The sequence below is a fragment of the Mesocricetus auratus genome, unplaced genomic scaffold (genome assembly GCF_017639785.1).
Source record: "Mesocricetus auratus isolate SY011 unplaced genomic scaffold, BCM_Maur_2.0 Super-Scaffold_100041, whole genome shotgun sequence".
NCBI lineage: Eukaryota > Metazoa > Chordata > Mammalia > Rodentia > Cricetidae > Mesocricetus > Mesocricetus auratus.
Window position 1 is genome coordinate 5944661 of NW_024429218.1, and position 18291 is coordinate 5962951.

Here is an 18291-nt window from a genome sequence, read left to right on the forward strand (position 1 = left end):
CATGTGTCATCCGACTTTACCGGTGATGCAGGTTTCATACAAGAGCCTTGAGGTTGCTTTTGGAAGTAGCTGAGGTGTAAATGCATGGGCACACATCTGCTTACATCCACCCATTCTCCCAGGATCATTTCTGGTCATACCATGTGAGGGCCCTGGGCTTGTGGCTCCATGCTGGACCCATCGGGGCTCGTTCACCCGCAGCCTGCCCCATCGGGGCTCACCCGCAGCCTGCCCCATCGGGGCTCACCCGCAGCCTGCCCCATCGGGGCTCACCCGCAGCCTGCCCCATCGGGGCTCACCCGCAGCCTGCCCCATCGGGGCTCACCCGCAGCCTGCCCCATCCCCTTCTATCTCCAGCATTCATTTATTCATTTCTCACAGCTGTCTCTGCGCAGCCCTTTTCACTTAACGCCATTGCAGTCCGGCGCGATTGCTGAGTCATGTGTTGAAGTTGGCACTGTGGAGCTTTGGCGACACACAGGTAGGGTAGGGTACCCCATCCACATCCCCTCTTCCCCTCCCTCGCCTTTCTTCCGTCTGTATCTGATCATCGAAAACTTGTCTAGGTTGAGCTCCTTGTGGGCTCCTTGTCCTTATTTCCTCAGGACTCCAGCCGCAGGCCCCGTGCTAGGTCAGGTTCTGAGCTGTGCATTCACAGCTGTTACTTGCATCTGCTCTGAGCGTGGGTTTTCTGCTTGGGAGGGTGTGTCCGTAGTTCCCCATCATTGCTAACAGTACAACCTATTGACTGAGTTATTCTATTGACCGAGGCTGTCTTCTGTCTCACTGTTGCTGTCTGTAAAGTGAGCATGTTTTCTCCAATGGAGTGCATTAGCCGTTCTCTGTCCCACTGGTTCTATTAGTATCAGGTGGAATGTAGTTTTGTTTGCAGTGATATGTTTGAGGGAACTTGCTTGCTAGGCAGTTGCAAACTAGATAAAATCATGAATATTGCAGTCTTGGTGCTTCCAAAATATGCGGTTCATCCTGGGGAAGGGATTGCATTTGCCCAGCCTTTAAATCTGAGCAAAAGTTACAGCAAATAGTTTGGCACATGAAAGAAACTGCATTCTTCCTCCCCATGTCTTGTCATCAACAGCATCTCGTACACATGGGATGTGTCCTAAAATGTGAATTTCTTCCCTGAATAAATAAAAAATGGAAATGTCACCAGGAGCTGGTTACTGGCACAGTCTGAAAATCACTCAGTGCATTCTGGTGACTTTTTTCATTTGGCTTCTGTCTTCCTTTCCTTCCACGATAGCTTAAAATTCCAGACAGAGAGCTGGGGAGATGGTTCAGTTTAAGAGCTTGCTGCACAAGCATAAGGGCCCGAGTTTGCTCCTTCAGAACCCACATAAAAGTATGTACCTTTGTAATCCCAGTGCCAGGGAGGCTAAGACAGGCAGATCCCAAAGATGCACTGTCAGGCACTCTGTTGACTGGGCTAGATCCAGGTTCAGGAGGGAGTCCTCCTAAGAAAACACAGTTGAGAATGAGGAAGGAAAACACCTCCACAAGCACACACACACAGACACACAAAATTCCAAGTAGGTACGAGTGTAGTTATTTTTCAGTCAGTATCTTTTCATTGTTGTATTTCCCCCAGTCTCTCCAAGAACACTGTAATTTGTACATGATTCATATGTATTTTGGTACTAATTAAAACTAAGGCAGCATAGTTTCAAGATGAAATAAATGGATTTATGTGGAGTATTAATATGCAGGGTTTATTGTGTTTATGCATTATGTATCTATGGAATCAGCTGAGTTCCTACTTGCCAAGGCTACCCAATGGATGGTACCAGAACGATTCTGGAGCAGGCAGATGTGTTGCATGCAGTACACTTGAAACTACAGAGCTAAGATGGTGACTGGGAAAGAGACCAGAAGAACTGTTGGGTGCTGGGGGAACCAGAAGAGTTGTTGGTCGCGTAGCAAGACGAGGTGCTGGGGGAACGTGCAATCCGCCAGTGTTCCTGCTGCCTTCCTCCGGTGTTCCATGAAGTTGCTGGCCTGTGGAGGAGGCTTCAGCCTTTCTTTTCTTCCTTTGCTCCTTCTGTAAGGTTGGTTTCTGGTCCCAATAGTGGGAAACACGCCCATAAGATAGGGACCAGCCATAGCCTGTTTGCGCATGCCCCGCATATTACCCCATGTCCTTCTGATCCAGGATGGGCACCGTTACGATTTTCTCTCTCCATTGTATGACAACAGTCTCCCCTAGAGTCCCAGTCCAGGCCTTTCTCCGCAACCTGTTGTTCAATATGCAGGCGTTGGGGACCAAGATATCAGTATGGAGGAAGCAGTGATGGAGAGAAAGGGTGGTAGGAAATTGGGGATGGGGTGAGGCCAACCCAGATAGTCAACACAGCCAGGGGAAGCTGACTCTGGGCCTTGCTGACTCTGGGCCTGTCTGAGGTATTTTCTCAGAGTAGGAGCAACATCCAGTGTCCATACCTGCTGCCAATCAGCACAGCAGAAGCCGGCTTTCCAGTGTTGAAGGCATCTTCTCAGGTAGAGGATACCATTTCCAGTTGCCTGGCTAAGCCAACTGGTGTCGCTCATACCTGTGTGAGTAAGATTGCAGCTTTTGAATATCCTAGCCTTGTTTCAGAGCCTTTCTCGTTCCATCCCTTTTAAGTGGCTCTTGGCATGTAGAAACAGAGTTGGCTCCGTGAATAAATAATGAGATTATTATAAAGTATCCACTTGGGAATGTTTGTTTTTTAAAAAATCACATAAGTAGTGTTCGTGTTTAAAAGTTCGAATGGTACAGAAGGATGGAATGGGAACACACGTGTCCACCAACATATGCCCTGGCTCCTTTCTCTTAGCACAGTTCTGCTGTGTAGAGGTGTCTGGAGTGAGTCTAGAACATTCTCAAAAGATATCAGGTTTTCTTTGCTGTCGTGGTTTTTAGCTTCGTGTCATTAGCTTTTCTCCCCACTTCCCCGTTTTCTTTCTTGCTCTGGTATTTCAAAACAGAGAAAACGTCATATCTGTTTGCTTGTAAACTCCCGAAGAAGGCCCACCACGGTTCTGCCGCCCCATCTGAAGAGCCAGCCGTTGCTGTGGGGTGTTAGGCAGCCCCTCCTCCCTGGTTCCCTTTCTGATCTCACAGGTGTCTCTCACCAGAGTTCAGTTTACCCAGGATCCAAATGAGTTTCACACTTTCCATTTGCTTTTGTGTATTCCTTTTTAACCATAATTCCCTCCCATTCGTGTGTGTGCGTGCCTGAGTGTGTGTGTGTGCGTGTGTGTGTGTGTGTGTGTAAGGGGTGCACGCACAGGCACACACACAATAAAAAAAAACCATGTGGGAGTGCATGTCAAAGCCAGAGGTCTATGATGCCTGCCTTCTGATGTGCCATGTCTGAATTATTGTCAGAAAATCCTACTCAAGCCTCAAACTAGCAGTTTATCAGAAGCAGAAGTAATAATGATTTTAAAAAGTCAAACGTACTGTGGGGATGCAATCGGCCACAGAGCATAGGGGATTCCGCGGGATAAATGCCCTAATGCGGTGAATGGAGGGACCTCAGTCTGTAAAGTTCCTGCCTCCTAAGATTGAGGACCCAAGCTAGGATGCAAAAGCCAGGCACGGCAGTGCACACCTATAGTCCCGTTGCTGGGAAAGCAGAGGCAGGAGGATTCCCGGAGTTCACTGACCAGTCAGCCAGGACAGTGAGTTTCAAGTAAATTAAAAGAAATTGGGGTGTATTTCAATGGCAGAGGAGGCCTAGGTTCAACTCCAGCCTCCCCCAAAGACAGACACACATGCACCCACAGACACATGCACACAGACAGACACATGGGAGGGTAGGCGCACACACACAGCCTTCACCTGCACCAGTTTTTACTCCCCATATCCCCAAATTGTAGAGGTTAATTGAGGGGTCGGAGATTCAGCAGTAGTGTCCCAGAGACACTCCCTTGTGGGGATGGTGCAGGAGACAGATCGGAGCTGCACTTAGGGGAAGCAGTTAGTTTGCTTGCTTCCCTGAAAACTGAAGTGTTTGTCCCTTCCTACAGTAGGTAGCCAGGCCCCGTGCAGATCAGAGAAAGTCAGTACACGTTAACAGAGGCAAGCAGAGGAACAGACTTAAGAGGATAGAGAGAAAGAAAGGAAGGAAGGAAAGAATGAAGGAAGGGAGAAAGGAAGGAAGGGAGAAAGACAGAGAGAGAGAGAGAGAGAGAGAGAGAGAGAGAGAGAGAGAGAGAGAGAGAGAGAAAGAAAAGAAGAAAACGAATCCTGACTCAGGACCCCTGACGGCTAAACTGGCAGCCACCTCCGTCTGAACGAGCCACAGCTAAACAAGCCAGCCATGGGACGCTGAGACTTGTCTCCACTGGAGGCCAGTGTGTGAGGTTTCTGCTAGTTGTTTGGTTTTCTGTGTGGAACAGTGCAGTATTCTCTGTTGCATGTGATTGCCTTTATTTCTCACTCATTTCCAAGTGGAAATTCAGACAGACTCAGGCTTCTCTGGCTGTGGGTGCTTTGGGGACCAGGCTCAGCTCCTCTGCAGGTGTCCTGTGAGTATATGGCAGCCTTTGGGAGTGAGGATGTCACAGGGAGGATGACCATATGGAAGTGTGGCTGAAAGAGGTGTCTCCCTAAAGAAAAGTGGCCTGAAAACTTTCCCCACGGTTGTAATCTTAGAATTGCCAAAGGGGGTGGCACCAGAGTCATTTTTTAATGCTTTTTAGTATAGTAATATGTGTACCGTCGGACACAACGTGCCTTTTTGCTTTCCTTAATGCTCCCCATTTTTTTCTTCCCTCTTCCAAGCCCCAGAAGAAGAGAGCGGGAAGCCTTTCCAATGTCCAATATGTGGTTTGGTCATAAAAAGGAAGAGTTACTGGAAGCGGCATATGGTCATTCACACAGGTTTAAAAAGCCACCAATGTCCGCTCTGCCCATTCCGGTGTGCTCGCAAGGACAATCTCAAATCCCACATGAAGGTAAGACATTTGTGGATGGGATGGTGGGCTGCTTCCTATTCCCCACTGCCCAGGCTTCTGGCCAACAGGAGCACTGTGTTGGAACAGGCCCAAGAGTGCTAGCAGTGGCTTGTGAGGACAATGCAGAGGGACTTCCTTCCTCAAGAGGACCTAGGTCTTAGGATCAGGTTCTCGAGACTGGTGGGGTTTGAAGCAGCATCGCTCGTGGTGACCCCAAACATCCAAGGACATCATTTTCTTCTTCTTTTTGTTTTGTTGTTTTTTGAGACTGTGTTTCTCTGTGTAGTCCTGACTGTCCTGGAATTGCTTTGCAGACCATGCTGTCCTCAAATTCAGATCCTCCTGCCCCTGCCTCCTGAGTGCTTGGACTAAATGGCTCGTATCCTTTTCAATGTCTTACTAAAAACATTTCTGGGGGCTGGGGCGGGTTCAGCAGTCAATCTCTTGACAGTTGGACCAAGTTCCAAGTCCCAGAAGCCATTGTAAGTAGTGGGCAGGGTGTAGGTAACTCACTCCTTGTAATCCCACCCTCCGAAGGGGGAGACAGGATTCCTCAGAGCAAGCTGGATAGGTAAGACCAGCTCTGCTTTGACTGAAAAGCCTTGCTTCCACGAGTAAGGTAGACGAGTGATCAGGGACCCTGACCTCAGTCTGAGGTTTCCACACATGCATATGTGTGTATAATCATGCACATGGGTGCCCACACAAATGCAAACATGTATACACACATGGACACCACACCCATGAAAAATGGAAAAGGGGGCTGGAGAGATGGCTCAGTGGTTAAAAGCACTGACTTTTCTTTCAGAGGCCTGGGGTTCGATTCCCACTGCCCACATGGCAGTTCACAACTGTCTGAACTGTTTCAAGGGATCCAACATACAGACCTTCATGCAGGAAAACACCAGTGTACATAAAACAAAAATATATAAATTAAAGAAAACAGAAAATAGGAGGAAACAGCAAAAACCATTTATTTGGGAAGCTCATACCTGCCATACTCCTTTAGAGAACTCACTGGAATCCACGTTCAGAAATGAGGGAATCTGGCAATATAGAAATAGCTCTTTTTATACCGAGCTTTTGTTTTGGCTTCAGGGGTGGGGGTGGGGGAACTCATGAGGTCATGAGAGCTTGAAGTTTTGAATTTGACAAAGGCCTGAATTGAAATCCTTCCAGCTCTGTGCTAGACAAACAGGTTTGAACAAGTCCGGTCAGGCTGTCAGTTTTCCCTTCTACGAAATGGGAAGGCACAGATGCAGGAGTCATCCTTAGTATTACAGGAGACAGCAGAAGCTAAGTGGCTGACCTCAGGTGTTCGTAATCATCACCTGGCATCTTCACATATAACTCTCACTGCCTTAGACATGACGTCATGGATAAAGTGTCTCCTTTCCCAGGATAAGTCTAGTGGATATTTGCTAATGCGGAGGTCTTGCATTTGAGTCTTTCTGAATAGATCAGTAATTGCTGTTCAGAACTGAAGCTCTAGAAAGTGCAGTCATACAACATTCCTATTCACTATAGGAAATAGCTTAGAAGACTAAAAAGAAGTAAATCCATGATGTAATTTTTTTCTATCATTTGCCTTTTTCTCCTAGGGTCAGTGGCTAGCGACTAGCCCTTCATCTTCAGAACTCATTTAAGTAGGAGTTCTGGTTGACCGAATTTTACGGAGGCTATTTGGTTATTACCTTAACCCTCCTCATCCTCGGTCTCCTTTTCCCTAAGCAAAACCTCACACTTTAAACCTGTAGTTGAGACTTCAAAAGGAACTTGCTTTAGCAGCTGGGTCTTAAGCTGTGCTTAGAAATCAGGCCTGGTGAATTTCAAGCTTCAGCGAGCAGAAAACTTGCATCTACCCTGACACCTTGTAAACTTGGTTTCGGCTCGGGGTCACTTAAAACAACCTATTTATAAACCCATGGAAGAGAGGCTGGGTTTCAATAGCAGGGACTGCTGACCCCGACGCTTCAGGGAGATGAGCCGGTGCCTTGATGACGGTGCTGCAGAAGAGAGCTGCCTGGGCTTGGCAGGTCGTGGGGTCCTGAGTGCTTTCAGAACAAATCAATAACCACTACAATAAAGCAGTTGTGTGAAATCGCTACTGCATTCAAACTCGTGGTGTCCTAACCTGTTGAGCTATGACTCCTTTTGATAGGGAACTGTGAGAAGTTCTTATGCAAGTTTAATTTTATCAAAGCCGTACCTTCTCGTCCCTGCTGTCCTCCTCCTCCTGTCGGCCTTAAAACATTTTTTTATTTGAATATGATTTAACTTTGCAGAATTTGGCAAGTAGTTTCTCTATAGGAATGTTATGGTGTGATCTCATGAATATGCACAGCCTTTACCAGAGGCTGCAAATGCGGATAACTTTTTAAAAGGGATTTTATCTGAGAAGTAGGGCATTCTAGCCAAAGGTTAAGATCCAGCTTTAACTTAGTGATAGTCCATGGCTCAGGAGCCATGAGCATTTAGTAGTAGGGTTGAAACCCTATAAACCTCCGTTACCACTAATGGAGAGAGCAAACCTGGTCTCTCTCACTGGGCAAGAGCTAAATGCGGTTGTTCATGATACAGAGCCCAGCGTGGAGAGGCCACCGTCAGTAAATACAGCTAATGCAGTGATTGTCATCCAAGCCATCTGAAAATACAGTAATGTTTACATTTAGGGATAATGAATGGAATGCTAGAAGAAATTACTCCAAAGCAAGTTTTGTGGCTTCCTTGTTTTTATGATCTATCTTTAGTACTGAGAATTCACAAAAACTGATACAAAGAATATGAAATTGGCCATTTACCTCATCCCACAGAAGTAGCCATTATCTTCAGGATATGTAATCTCCTATATTGATTATATTGTTTTACGTCAGAAAAACACAGATTCCACATCATTTGTTCAACCAGTTAGGCACTCAGCGTGTTCACACACAGGCCTAGGAACTGAGATTTTTGTTGGTTTGTTTTTTGTAAGCCTGCATTCCCTCCATAATGTAACGTGCAGTTGCCTTTATGACCAGTTGCAAATGTTTCCGGCCCCTCAGGGTTATCTTAGACTTCACGAGGTCTTCCGCAACTTTCCCCAGTGAGCAAGCACACAGGAGCCGAGTGTGAGAGTCATGAGCTAAAACTGGCCGGGAAAGGCAAAGAGGGCACCGAAGAGAGAGAACGCTAACGAAGTAATGGAGTGAAACTGGGCCAGAGGTCACACGTGGGCCCTGCCCTCCCCAGGTCGCCACTTCGAGAGCTGGGACCACTCATAAGACCCTCGCCTGCCTAGCCTGGCCCCTAACAGTTGGGTGTAGACAATCTCCAGAATTTCTCCACGTCTTGAAATAACTTCAGCCGAGTGTCCCACGTCTGCTTACCCAGGAGATGAGACTGTCATGCCGCTGGCCGGCATCTTTTCTCGTTAGAGGTCTAAGAGGGACTTTAAAGCACGTGTTTGGCTAAAGGGAAGAGAAATTATGACAGAGAGAGCCCTCTTCCGTCGGGACAGGAGGGTCGTGCTGCCGCTGGTGGGTAGGGCTGGCGCTTCTCTCATAGGCCACTTTTAAGCTGAATTTCAGGTGGGAAGGTATAGCGTAAATAAAATTACATGTGCCAAAGTAAACCCAATTTTGGCCTTTTGCCTTCCAACTAACGCTAGTTTCCCTAAGGCTAAGTACAGCAGGGCCAGGTTGGGGTAGAAGAGGAACCCCAAGAAATCCCACACGTAGTGTCTCTTTTCACCGTCCCCCCCCCCCCCCCCCCACTGATTTGGGAGCCTGGGCTCTCGTCTGTGCTGTTTCTTCTTCCAGCATGGCCTTGGGAGCTTCCATTCTTGGATTCGCTCCTCTCTGGGCTCAGTAGATGTGAGCACACTTCTGAAATGGAATCTGTCCTGTGGCGCTGGGCTCAGGGACATAGACGCTTCCTGCCCGGTGACCTGTACCTCCTGGCTCTGGGCATGCCTGTGTTGACACCTGTCAGGAGTCCTTGAGGCTGTGACCTGAGACCTCCGAGGGGCCTCCTCCTGGGTGACCTGGGCTGAGGAACTGGAGGGGGGGGACGACTTCTGGATCCCGTGAGTCTGGTAAAGAAAGGATCAGCGCCCAGAGAACAGGAAGGGGCTCCGCTGTGTGAGGGGCAGGTGGTTTCCTCACTGCCACCCTCTGCCGGGGTACAGGCGAGGAAGCCTTTTCATGGGCAGGACTCTGTCACGATTGCATTTAAGCTTTTACCGTTGCTTCTGTTGAGAAACACAGGCTTTGAGGGGCCTGGAATATCTTTTGTTGTTTTTTGCAAAAAGCCACAGTGGGGTGCTGTGGCAGCGGGATCTCGCGATTAACTTTTAATTTCTTTGCTTTTGTTGGTCACTTCACATTATTTAAAGTGTGTTTTGGCTGGTGGAGAATGCTTTTGGATCTCATTCAGAAGGCATAAACAGCTGCAGTAAAACTTGTGCTCTCTTGGAAACGAGGCCTGAGCAAAGTGGCCAGGTGGTGGTACAGACGATGAACAAATGAGCCTCTCGCTTCACTGAGACCCGGGTTCAAATCCCACTCAGGTCACCCCTGGCCGGTGGGCGGTCAGTTTCATTTTGAGCGCCAGCTGCTTGCGTTCTTGGTTGTCCGGAACACACGCCCCCCCAATCATTTGGACTAGATCTGCACCACTGGCTGGCAGTCCCTGCTCAAGGGAGGGCCAGTCCCGAAATAGCAGGGTGTAGCGGGTCAGCGCTGAGGCACGCCGCCGTCAGGATGCATGGGGAAGTCACAAGCTGGTGAACGCCTGCCAGCTCGAAGCCAGGCTCGGTTTCCTCACTTTCTCAAGCACTAAGTCTCGTAGTGATGGGAAGAAAGCAACGTTTCTCGACATTTTTCCAGGTCCTGGGTATAGGCGGGGTTGGAGCTGGGCGTGAAAGACTGTTGTCACTGCCCTGTGGTGGCGTTCCGGCTTGGTGTCCCCCTGCCCAGAGAGGGTCTTTCTCCCGTTCTCCTCTCTTCATATGGAACTGGGGTCAAGACACTACTTCTTGGTGGGCAGGGGTGTTCCATCTCCCCGTCTGTGAAGGGGCAATGCCCCGGAGGCACATCCACCCATCCACCCATCCACGCATCCACCCACCCACCCATCCATCCATCCACCCATCCATGCATCCATCCATCCACCCACCCATCCACCCACCCATCCACCCATCCACGCATCCATCCACCCACCCATCCATCCATCCACCCACCCACCCAGCCACCCACCCACCCACCCACCCACCCACCCATCCACCCATCCACCCATCCACGCATCCACCCACCCACCCATCCATCCACCCACCCACCCAGCCACCCACCCACCCACCCACCCACCCACCCACCCACCCACCCATCCATCCACCCATCCATCCATCCATCCATCCATCCATCCATCCACCCATCCATGCATCCATCCACCCACCCACCCATCCACCCATCCACCCATCCACGCATCCATCCACCCACCCATCCATCCATCCACCCACCCACCCATCCACCCACCCACCCACCCACCCATCCATCCATCCATCCATCCATCCATCCATCCATCCATCCATCCATCCATCCATCCACCCATCCATCCATCCATCCATCCATCCACCCATCCATGCATCCATGCATATTGCCACTGTGTGGGCCAAGCAGCAGCTCTTCCGGAAGGGTTGTCACAAGAATTTCGCGAAAGGCTGTGTGCCCTTGGATCCCTGACTGCTGGTGACATACGTGCACGAGGTCTATCAAGGGAGGTCACACGACTAGCTCATTAGAAAACTTCGTCCCAAGACAGCATCGAGGCTGTCGGGATAGGCGGCTTAACTTGACTCCATGGGCCCACTGGTGTTCGCGGTGGTGGTGTGGGGGGGCAGGACGTACTGATGAACGTGCGTGCGTGGTGCGTGCGTACGGCCGCAGACAGGCATGCCCCGTAAGCTCACGGCTACCGAGCGTGCGTGCGTGGCAGCGAGCGTGCGTGGCAGCGAGCGTGCGTGGCAGCGAGCGTGCGTGGCAGCGAGCGTGCGTGGCAGCGAGCGTGCGTGGCAGCGAGCGTGCGTGGCAGCGAGCGTGCGTGGCAGCGAGCGTGCGTGGCAGCGAGCGTGCGTGCGTGCCAGCGAGCGTGCGTGGCAGCGAGCGAGCGTGCGTGCGTGCGTGCGGCCGCAGACAGGCGTGTCCCGTAAGCTCCCGGCGGCCTGCTGCTCAGCTCTCTCGTTGCTTCTCCGCCAGGTTCATCAGCACCAGGACCGGGGAGAGACCTTTCAGTGCCAGCTGTGCCCCTTCACCTCTTCGCGCCACTTCAGCCTGAAGCTGCACATGCGCTGCCATCAGCACTTCCTGAGGACGGAGGCCAAGGTGAAGGAGGAGATCCCAGACCCAGATGTCAAGGGATCCCCCCACCTCAGTGACAGTGGCTGCCTGGGGCAGCCGAGGGAAGGAGGAGGGACAGAGCTAGTGGGGACCGTGATGACGTCTAATACTCCAGAGAGGACTGGCCAGGGTGGGGCTGGCGTTGCACCTTTGCTGGTGAAGGAGGAACCCAAGGAAGATAACGGCCTGCCCGCCTCCTTTACCCTGAATGCTGCCGACAGGCCCGCCAACCATGCAAAGCTGAAAGACCCCTCCGAGTATGTGTCCAACAGTGCGGCAGCATTGTTCAGCCAGGACATCTCGGTTAAGATGGCCTCCGATTTTCTCATGAAGCTGTCAGGTACTTGCCTAGGGTTTGTGTTCTCTTTCTCATCTGTACAATCCGAGGACAGGGCCAGACGATTTCAAGGCTCCTTGCGCTCTCAGCCTCCCCTCTCTCCCTTTACCCCGCCCCTCCTTTTTTTTTTTTTAATGTTTTTTGTTTTGGTATTCCTCTGAAAGCAGTCATTACTCTGCTTGGGTCTGGAAACGCTAGGGATCGCCCCCTACTCCTGCCCGGATTTGGGCTCTTCCTTGGGCGGCGCTCAGGCCTTTGTGTCTTTTGCTTCCTGCAACCTTGGGTCTTAGCTGAAGTGCGTCTGTGTGCATCTCCCTTTTTTTTTTATTTGATATTCAGGGTCTCCACTGTTTTAATTGCAAAGCCTTTTGAAGAACATATACAGAGTCTACCATGAAGATTTACAGATTTTTCGTAGACAGAGGTTAAAGGTTATCATGAGTTTCTCAGGACCTTTGTGTTGAGGTAAAACATATTTCAGATGTCCTGGTTTAGACATTTTTGTGGGTGTGCATTTTAGTGGCATTAACACTTACATTGTTGTGTAGCCATCTCTGGAAATACGTCACCTTTCTCAAAATGTATCATTAAGTGACAGAGTTGCTGCCAACTGTCTCCTCAGCCTCTGCTAACCGCTATGTTACCTTTATGAACTTGACCGTTGTGAGCACTCCAGTAGAGTGGAATTTAAGAAAAAATTTCAAACCTCCTTCCCAACTGTCCTAATGCCCTTTGTAAAGTGGCTGATGCATGTTATGAAAAAGAAATCTTGCTAATAGACACTGCTTTCCATCTGTGTCTTGCTAATAGACACTTTTTTCATACTGCAACTGTATGTTTTTACTTTTCGAAGACCGAGGAACTAGCGATGTTTCACTGGGGTGGAGCATTGGGAGATGTTTTCCTTGCTCTTTCGGAGCAATAACACACGTAGGCCTATGCTGTTTTTGAAAATACAATTTTAAATTTTAAAGGCATTGTAGAGGGTGGGGAAAGGTCGGTTGAGAATGGGTTCTGTCTGTCAGTGAAGGTGGCAGTCCCCAGGATGATTTCCAAATGCCATTTCAGCTCTCTGGAGATTGACAATACCCTTTAAATGGAGAATAATTGGTCACCGCCTTCCTTTAAATGGACCGTGCGTCGTATTTCACTAAATGTCACCGCCAGGTGAATGAGAGGCTCAGCCTCACTCTGAAGTCCCTTTGCTCTGTGACACTTCAGTCGGGTCTCTCCAAACGTACCTCCTCACCCTGATCTTTGCCCCTCAGCAGTGGGAGACACGAGTAGGGTCGGGGGACAGAAGACGGAAGGGATGGAAAAAGAGGCATCCGAGAGAGGACCCACGATGGCAGGGGGCAGGGGAGGCTCCGGGATGAGCTGTAGTGCTCGCTCTGCAGATGCTCTGCTGCCTGGACCGGCCACAGGCACTTACCTCATCTGGCCCAGGCTCCCGTTCCTCACCTTCTTGTGTCTCTTTTCTCGTCTCAGCATCAGGGAAAACGGGATTCTACATACTCCACGTTTTATATTTATCTTTTTTTTTCAACCCAGAATATGAGGAAAATGGGTTCTCTCTTTGGGCCTTCCAGACCCTTTACGGTGTCTAGGGAACCTAGACACGGTGGTGATCACTTACAATCCCAAGACTTGGGAGAAGGACCAACTAGGCTGTATGAAACCCTGTCTCCCCAAACCATAACGTAACAATGAAAAAGACACGATGTTCCCCGTGGGTAGCTCCTTTTCTGGGCCTTCCTGTGTAATCTCAGGAGACGGACATCAAATGCCATACTCATTTAGCATAGCTTAGCATGGTGGATGTTTCCTTACTGAGTAGGGGTTACATAGCATGTCATAAGGTGGGGTCCCTTTCGCCTGGAATCCAGGTCCTTTCAGGGCTGCCTGGCAGGCTCGATCTGGGGCTGCACCACTGGTGTCTGACGTGGTGCCCCTGCTGGGCTTAGCTCTGGGCGGCAGCCTGTTCGCATCCCACCAGGCCCTGTGGTGTGATTATTACCTCCAGCGCTCCTCAGTGAGCATGAGAAAAGGCTACCGCCTGCTCAGAGCCGGAGCATCGGAACGGCAGAGGCAGAGGGAGAAGCGGTTTGTAGGTTGGGGTGAAGCATGTCTGTTGTTTTCAGTTGTTGATGGGGGGGGCGCTGCTTATGGTTTGGCCATGGGAGAATTTACCGACTGATCAATTGGCGTAAGAAAACAGATAGCAAAGGCACACTGTTTATGCAAAAGGCCCATGCAGCTGTTTTATGGTGGCTTACTAGAGGTCCTGAAACCTGACTTGTATGCACTGTTACCTAGCAACCTGTTATAAAGTCACCAGGGAGTGAGATGCATCGGTAATTTTTTTTGTGTGTGTGTGCATATTTGGATGTAAATGTAAACTTGGTGACTGTGGCAGCGTACCCAGGAGAGGAGAAGTTATGTTAAAAGGAGAGGAATGTTTTTCTGCAGGCCCCCCCCCCACACACACACTAACTGGGTGGTTGGTCCGGTTCTGCTGATGACTGCTGTTCTTGCTGTGGGCTCTTCCTGGCTCTCTCAGTGGCTGTCATTCAGGGGCAGCTACAATCCTAGGGAGCTGTGGCTGTGCGTCCAGCTCTGCGTGCCCTCAAACGGTGTGGACAAGTGGTTAGCCCCAGGCCCTGTCCCTTTGTGTCATAATGGCGCCGTTGTTCTTGCACTGATATTTTTCCCCCGTAGGGCTCAGTCCTTGCACCTGCTGGTACGACCGGGTGCTGCTGTTTGTGGACACCAAGTCTGGGAGTCCCAGTGCCAGCTCACGGTCTGCAAAAACGGGCGCAGTGGCAAATTCAAGTGTGGAGACATGTCCTTGTTTCTTAAAGAAAGAGAGGAGAAACCCTTGATGCTTTTTGCTCCCTCGACTAAAATCAAGCCTGAAACGGACTGACTGGAGCCCACTGAGGTTCACAGTCACTGGGTAGGCTGCGGTTTAAATACACGCTAACCCTGCGTTCTCAGCCTGTGGGGCTTGTAGATGAGATCTCCTGCGAATCGGACGTTTTCATCGTGATTCATGACGCTAGCAAAATTACAGCTGTGAAGTAGGAATGCAGTTACTTTATGGCTGGGGTCACTGCTGCGTGAGGAACTGTATTAAGGGGCCGCAGCGTTAGGAAGGCTGAGAAGCTTAGCAGCCCTCCCCTAATTTGGAGGTTTCCTGGTTATATGGAATACAATCCCTTCTCTGATCCCCCAGCTCTTTCCCCCCACTGAATCCTGACAACATTCCCTGTCCTGTGAGGAGAGTGTTGTCCCCTACACCATGAGGCTCACCCTCATGGTTGATTTAGTCTAACTGCTAGCTTTTTGCATCGCTGGGTTAAAAATAATTTTATATACTCTGCTCTGGGGTTGGGGCTGGGAGGTATGCCTTCCAGGGCAGTAGCTCTGCTGTTTACACAACTCTTTCCTTTCCTGGAAGCCAAAAGATGTATGCAAATTGTTGGATGGCAGGGTGACTTACCCCTGGTCACATGACTGGGAGTGCTCCCCTGAGAGGTGCCTACCCAGGCTAGGAAGCTGCTGCCCCAGCCGACCTGGGCCTGTTGCCTATGGCCAGCCAGTTTATAACCTCCACACAAGTTAGACCTACCTAGGGAGTGTTTGCAGCATGCCAGAGCCCAAAAATGATGGTTTAATTAATTGCTGTGGGGTAGGCCCATGGTATTTTCCTTGCATTCCTCTGGTGATTGTAACAGGCGACTGGGACAAAGGTCAGCTGAGGGGAGACAGAGATGGGCACTGTGGTGCTGGAGACACAGCAAGGTCTCCACACCAGATGCTGGAAACAGCAGCGACGCAGACCTGTAATCCCAGCACCGGGGAGGCCGAGGCAGGAGGCTCAGAAGTTTACTCCTCAGCTACGTGGAGAATCAGAGACCAGCCTGGACCACACGAGACACTATTTCAGAAGAGCCAAACAATCCCCCAAACAAGCAAATGAAGAACCCTAACGTGGGACTCGCTACAGTGTCTTTCAGAGTCTGTGAATATAACTCTTCTTTCATTTTATCTGAACCCATGAAAAGGGCATGCTGCTGTGGAGTTGAATCTGAGACACCTCATTGTAGGCCAAGATTGATGTGAAGGAGAGCCCGGGGTGAGTCATGCTCAATGAACCCTGTGATTTTCTTCCAGAGGGCTCCTGACAAGAGATGATGTCCAGTCTGAAAATCCCCAGAGTAGATTGGAAGCCTCCAAACTCTGGGAACCAGCGTTTTGGGGAGAGTCAGTTTATCTGAGAAAGCATGAGGAGATGGGTTTAGTCCCTAGCACCCATGTAAGAAGCTGGCGTCATGGCCCAGCTTTGTAATCCTCGTGGTGAGGCGAGACACAGGTGGATCTCCGAGGTCTACTGGCCAGCCTGTCTTAATTGCCACATCCCAAATATGAGACCCCGTGTCTCAAAAAAGCAAGGTTGGATGGTTCCTAAAAATGATACATAAGGTTGACATCTGGTCTATATGTGTGCACATTCCCTGCCTCACGCCAGCACACAGGAACATACATCCACACAAAGGGTTGGGAACATCCTCATGTGTGCACTTTCCCTGCCTCACGCCAGCACACAGGAACATACATCCACACAAAGCATTGGGAGGATCCTCATGTGTGCACATTGCCTGCCACACGCCAGCACACAGGAACATACGTTCATACAGAGCATTGTGAGCATCCTCGTGTGTGTGCACTTTCCCTGCCACACGCCAGCACACAGGAACATACATACACACAAAGCATTGTGAGCATCCTCGTGTGTGTACACATTCCCTGCCACACGCCAGCACACAGGAACATACGTTCATACAGAGCGTTGTGAGCATCCTCGTGTGTGTGCACTTTCCCTGCCTCACGCCAGCACACAGGAACATACATCCACACAAAGCGTTGGGAGCATCCTCAGAGAGGACCAAATTACAAGTTGCCTGTCTTCTGTCATCCTTTTTCTTCAAGATGCCATTTTCCAAGATACAAATTTAATTCTAACTCCCCAAATTATAACCAAGCAGTTAGTTGACAGAAACTTGGCACTTTCACTTGTTGGCAAGGGATATCTTTTTGTCCCTGGCTTTCCAAAATAAAAGATATAAGTCATTTCAACTATTTTTAATCTAGAAACTGACAAAAAAGTTTTGTGCTGTCTCCCTCGTCCTATTAGCGACATGAAATGGACACCAGAATAGTCTTAAGTAGGAAAGTGAGCCTTCTGAAACACCCGCTCGCTTTGAGCCTCAGTGTTTCTGGCTATGGGTGCCTCCGTCTGAAAACAGTAGTTTTCGAGTGGAGATGAAAGATGCCCACAAAAGTGTCTGTGTCCTATCTTGTCGTTCCCCCAAAGGCCTCTGTTCTGAAACCTCCGTCTATTGCTATTTTAATGCGTTTGGGATTAACAACTGGGCTTCTATTGGAATGTTTAGGGTTCTTGCTGAAGAAGGGGAGCTGGCGATGGCCAGTGAGCCAAGTCATTCCCTTTGCTGGTGGCTCTGGTGGCCTTCTCAGCTGCATCTTAAACAAGTGGGCCCTCTTCCATGCAAACGCCTGTCTTGTGCCATTCACGCCCTGAGACGTGGGTGCTGGTAGCCAGGGGCTCACACATCACCATGGGGGCATGGCTCCCTGACTGGACTATTTGATAGTTGCTTTTCACATTTGGTTGAACCATTCTGTTCAGTCCTGCCTGGGCACTCTGAGGCCACGTGACTGAATTCCTCGTGTGAGCAGCTGCGGGGGGACTGTGTATGAGTAGACAGCCTGAATGCCCTTTTGAAACCCTGGGTTTTATTGAAGTTGGCGATTCCTCAGAGAAAGAGAGGGAGGGAGGGAGGCCGGGAGGCAGGGAGGCAGGGAAGGAGGGAGGGAAGGGAGAGGTGCAGAGAGGCAGAGAGAGGGACTGTGTCCTGCTTTTAATGACCTTTTTGATGACCTGCTAGCACAGGAGACAGGCAGGCTAGTAGGCAAGTAGAGCCTGGAGTTGTCCACACTGATGCTGGCGCTCGTGTGGGTGGAGACTCGGAAGCATCTGCTCACTGCTGCTGTGTCTGTGTCTATGGTGCCGACACTGCCGTGCTCAGCCCTTTACACGAGTCCTGTCACCATTCCATTTTATGGATGAGGAGCTGAGAAAGGTTAAAGGTCTTGTTCAGATTCACACAACTAGTAACTGTACAGACTGGGGCTGGGATCCAGGCTGCGTGCTTCCCCAGTGCTCCCTGCCCAAAGGTACCCATATTCCAGATTGCAAGGTAAGGCGTCATCATAGAGGAAGTTGGCTCTGCTCTCTGACCTTTTCATGTGTCTAAGGTTGGCCAGCCTCTGCAGCACAGCCTTCCTGTGGCTGTCGTATGGGAGGCATCCTTGGAAGTTGCATTAATTGTTTTGTGTGTGTGGTACTGGGCATGGAACCGAGGGCCTTGTGCATGCTAGGCAGCCTTCCTAACACCAAGCCACACTCCCAGCCATCCAAGTTGTGTCACTGTTTTAGGCGTCTACAAATAGAGTGGCAACAGCAGCGACAACTTACATTCCATAGACATTCCCCCGTCAGTTTCCAAACATGTTACATCATAACGGGGACAAGGT

The 18291-nt window shown here is 50.1% G+C and overlaps 1 protein-coding gene across 10 annotated transcripts in view; it reads left to right on the forward strand.

Moving 5' to 3' along the window:
- Window positions 1-18291, forward strand: part of Znf827 (zinc finger protein 827) — a 178871-nt gene that overhangs the window by 37998 nt on the left and 122582 nt on the right. For all 10 annotated transcript variants that reach the window (XM_040734814.1, XM_040734815.1, XM_040734816.1 and 7 more), the window contains exons 3-4: window positions 4790-4962; window positions 11196-11676. In XM_040734814.1, coding sequence (XP_040590748.1) covers window positions 4790-4962; window positions 11196-11676 — 654 coding nt within the window. The remainder of the gene's footprint in view (window positions 1-4789; window positions 4963-11195; window positions 11677-18291) is intronic.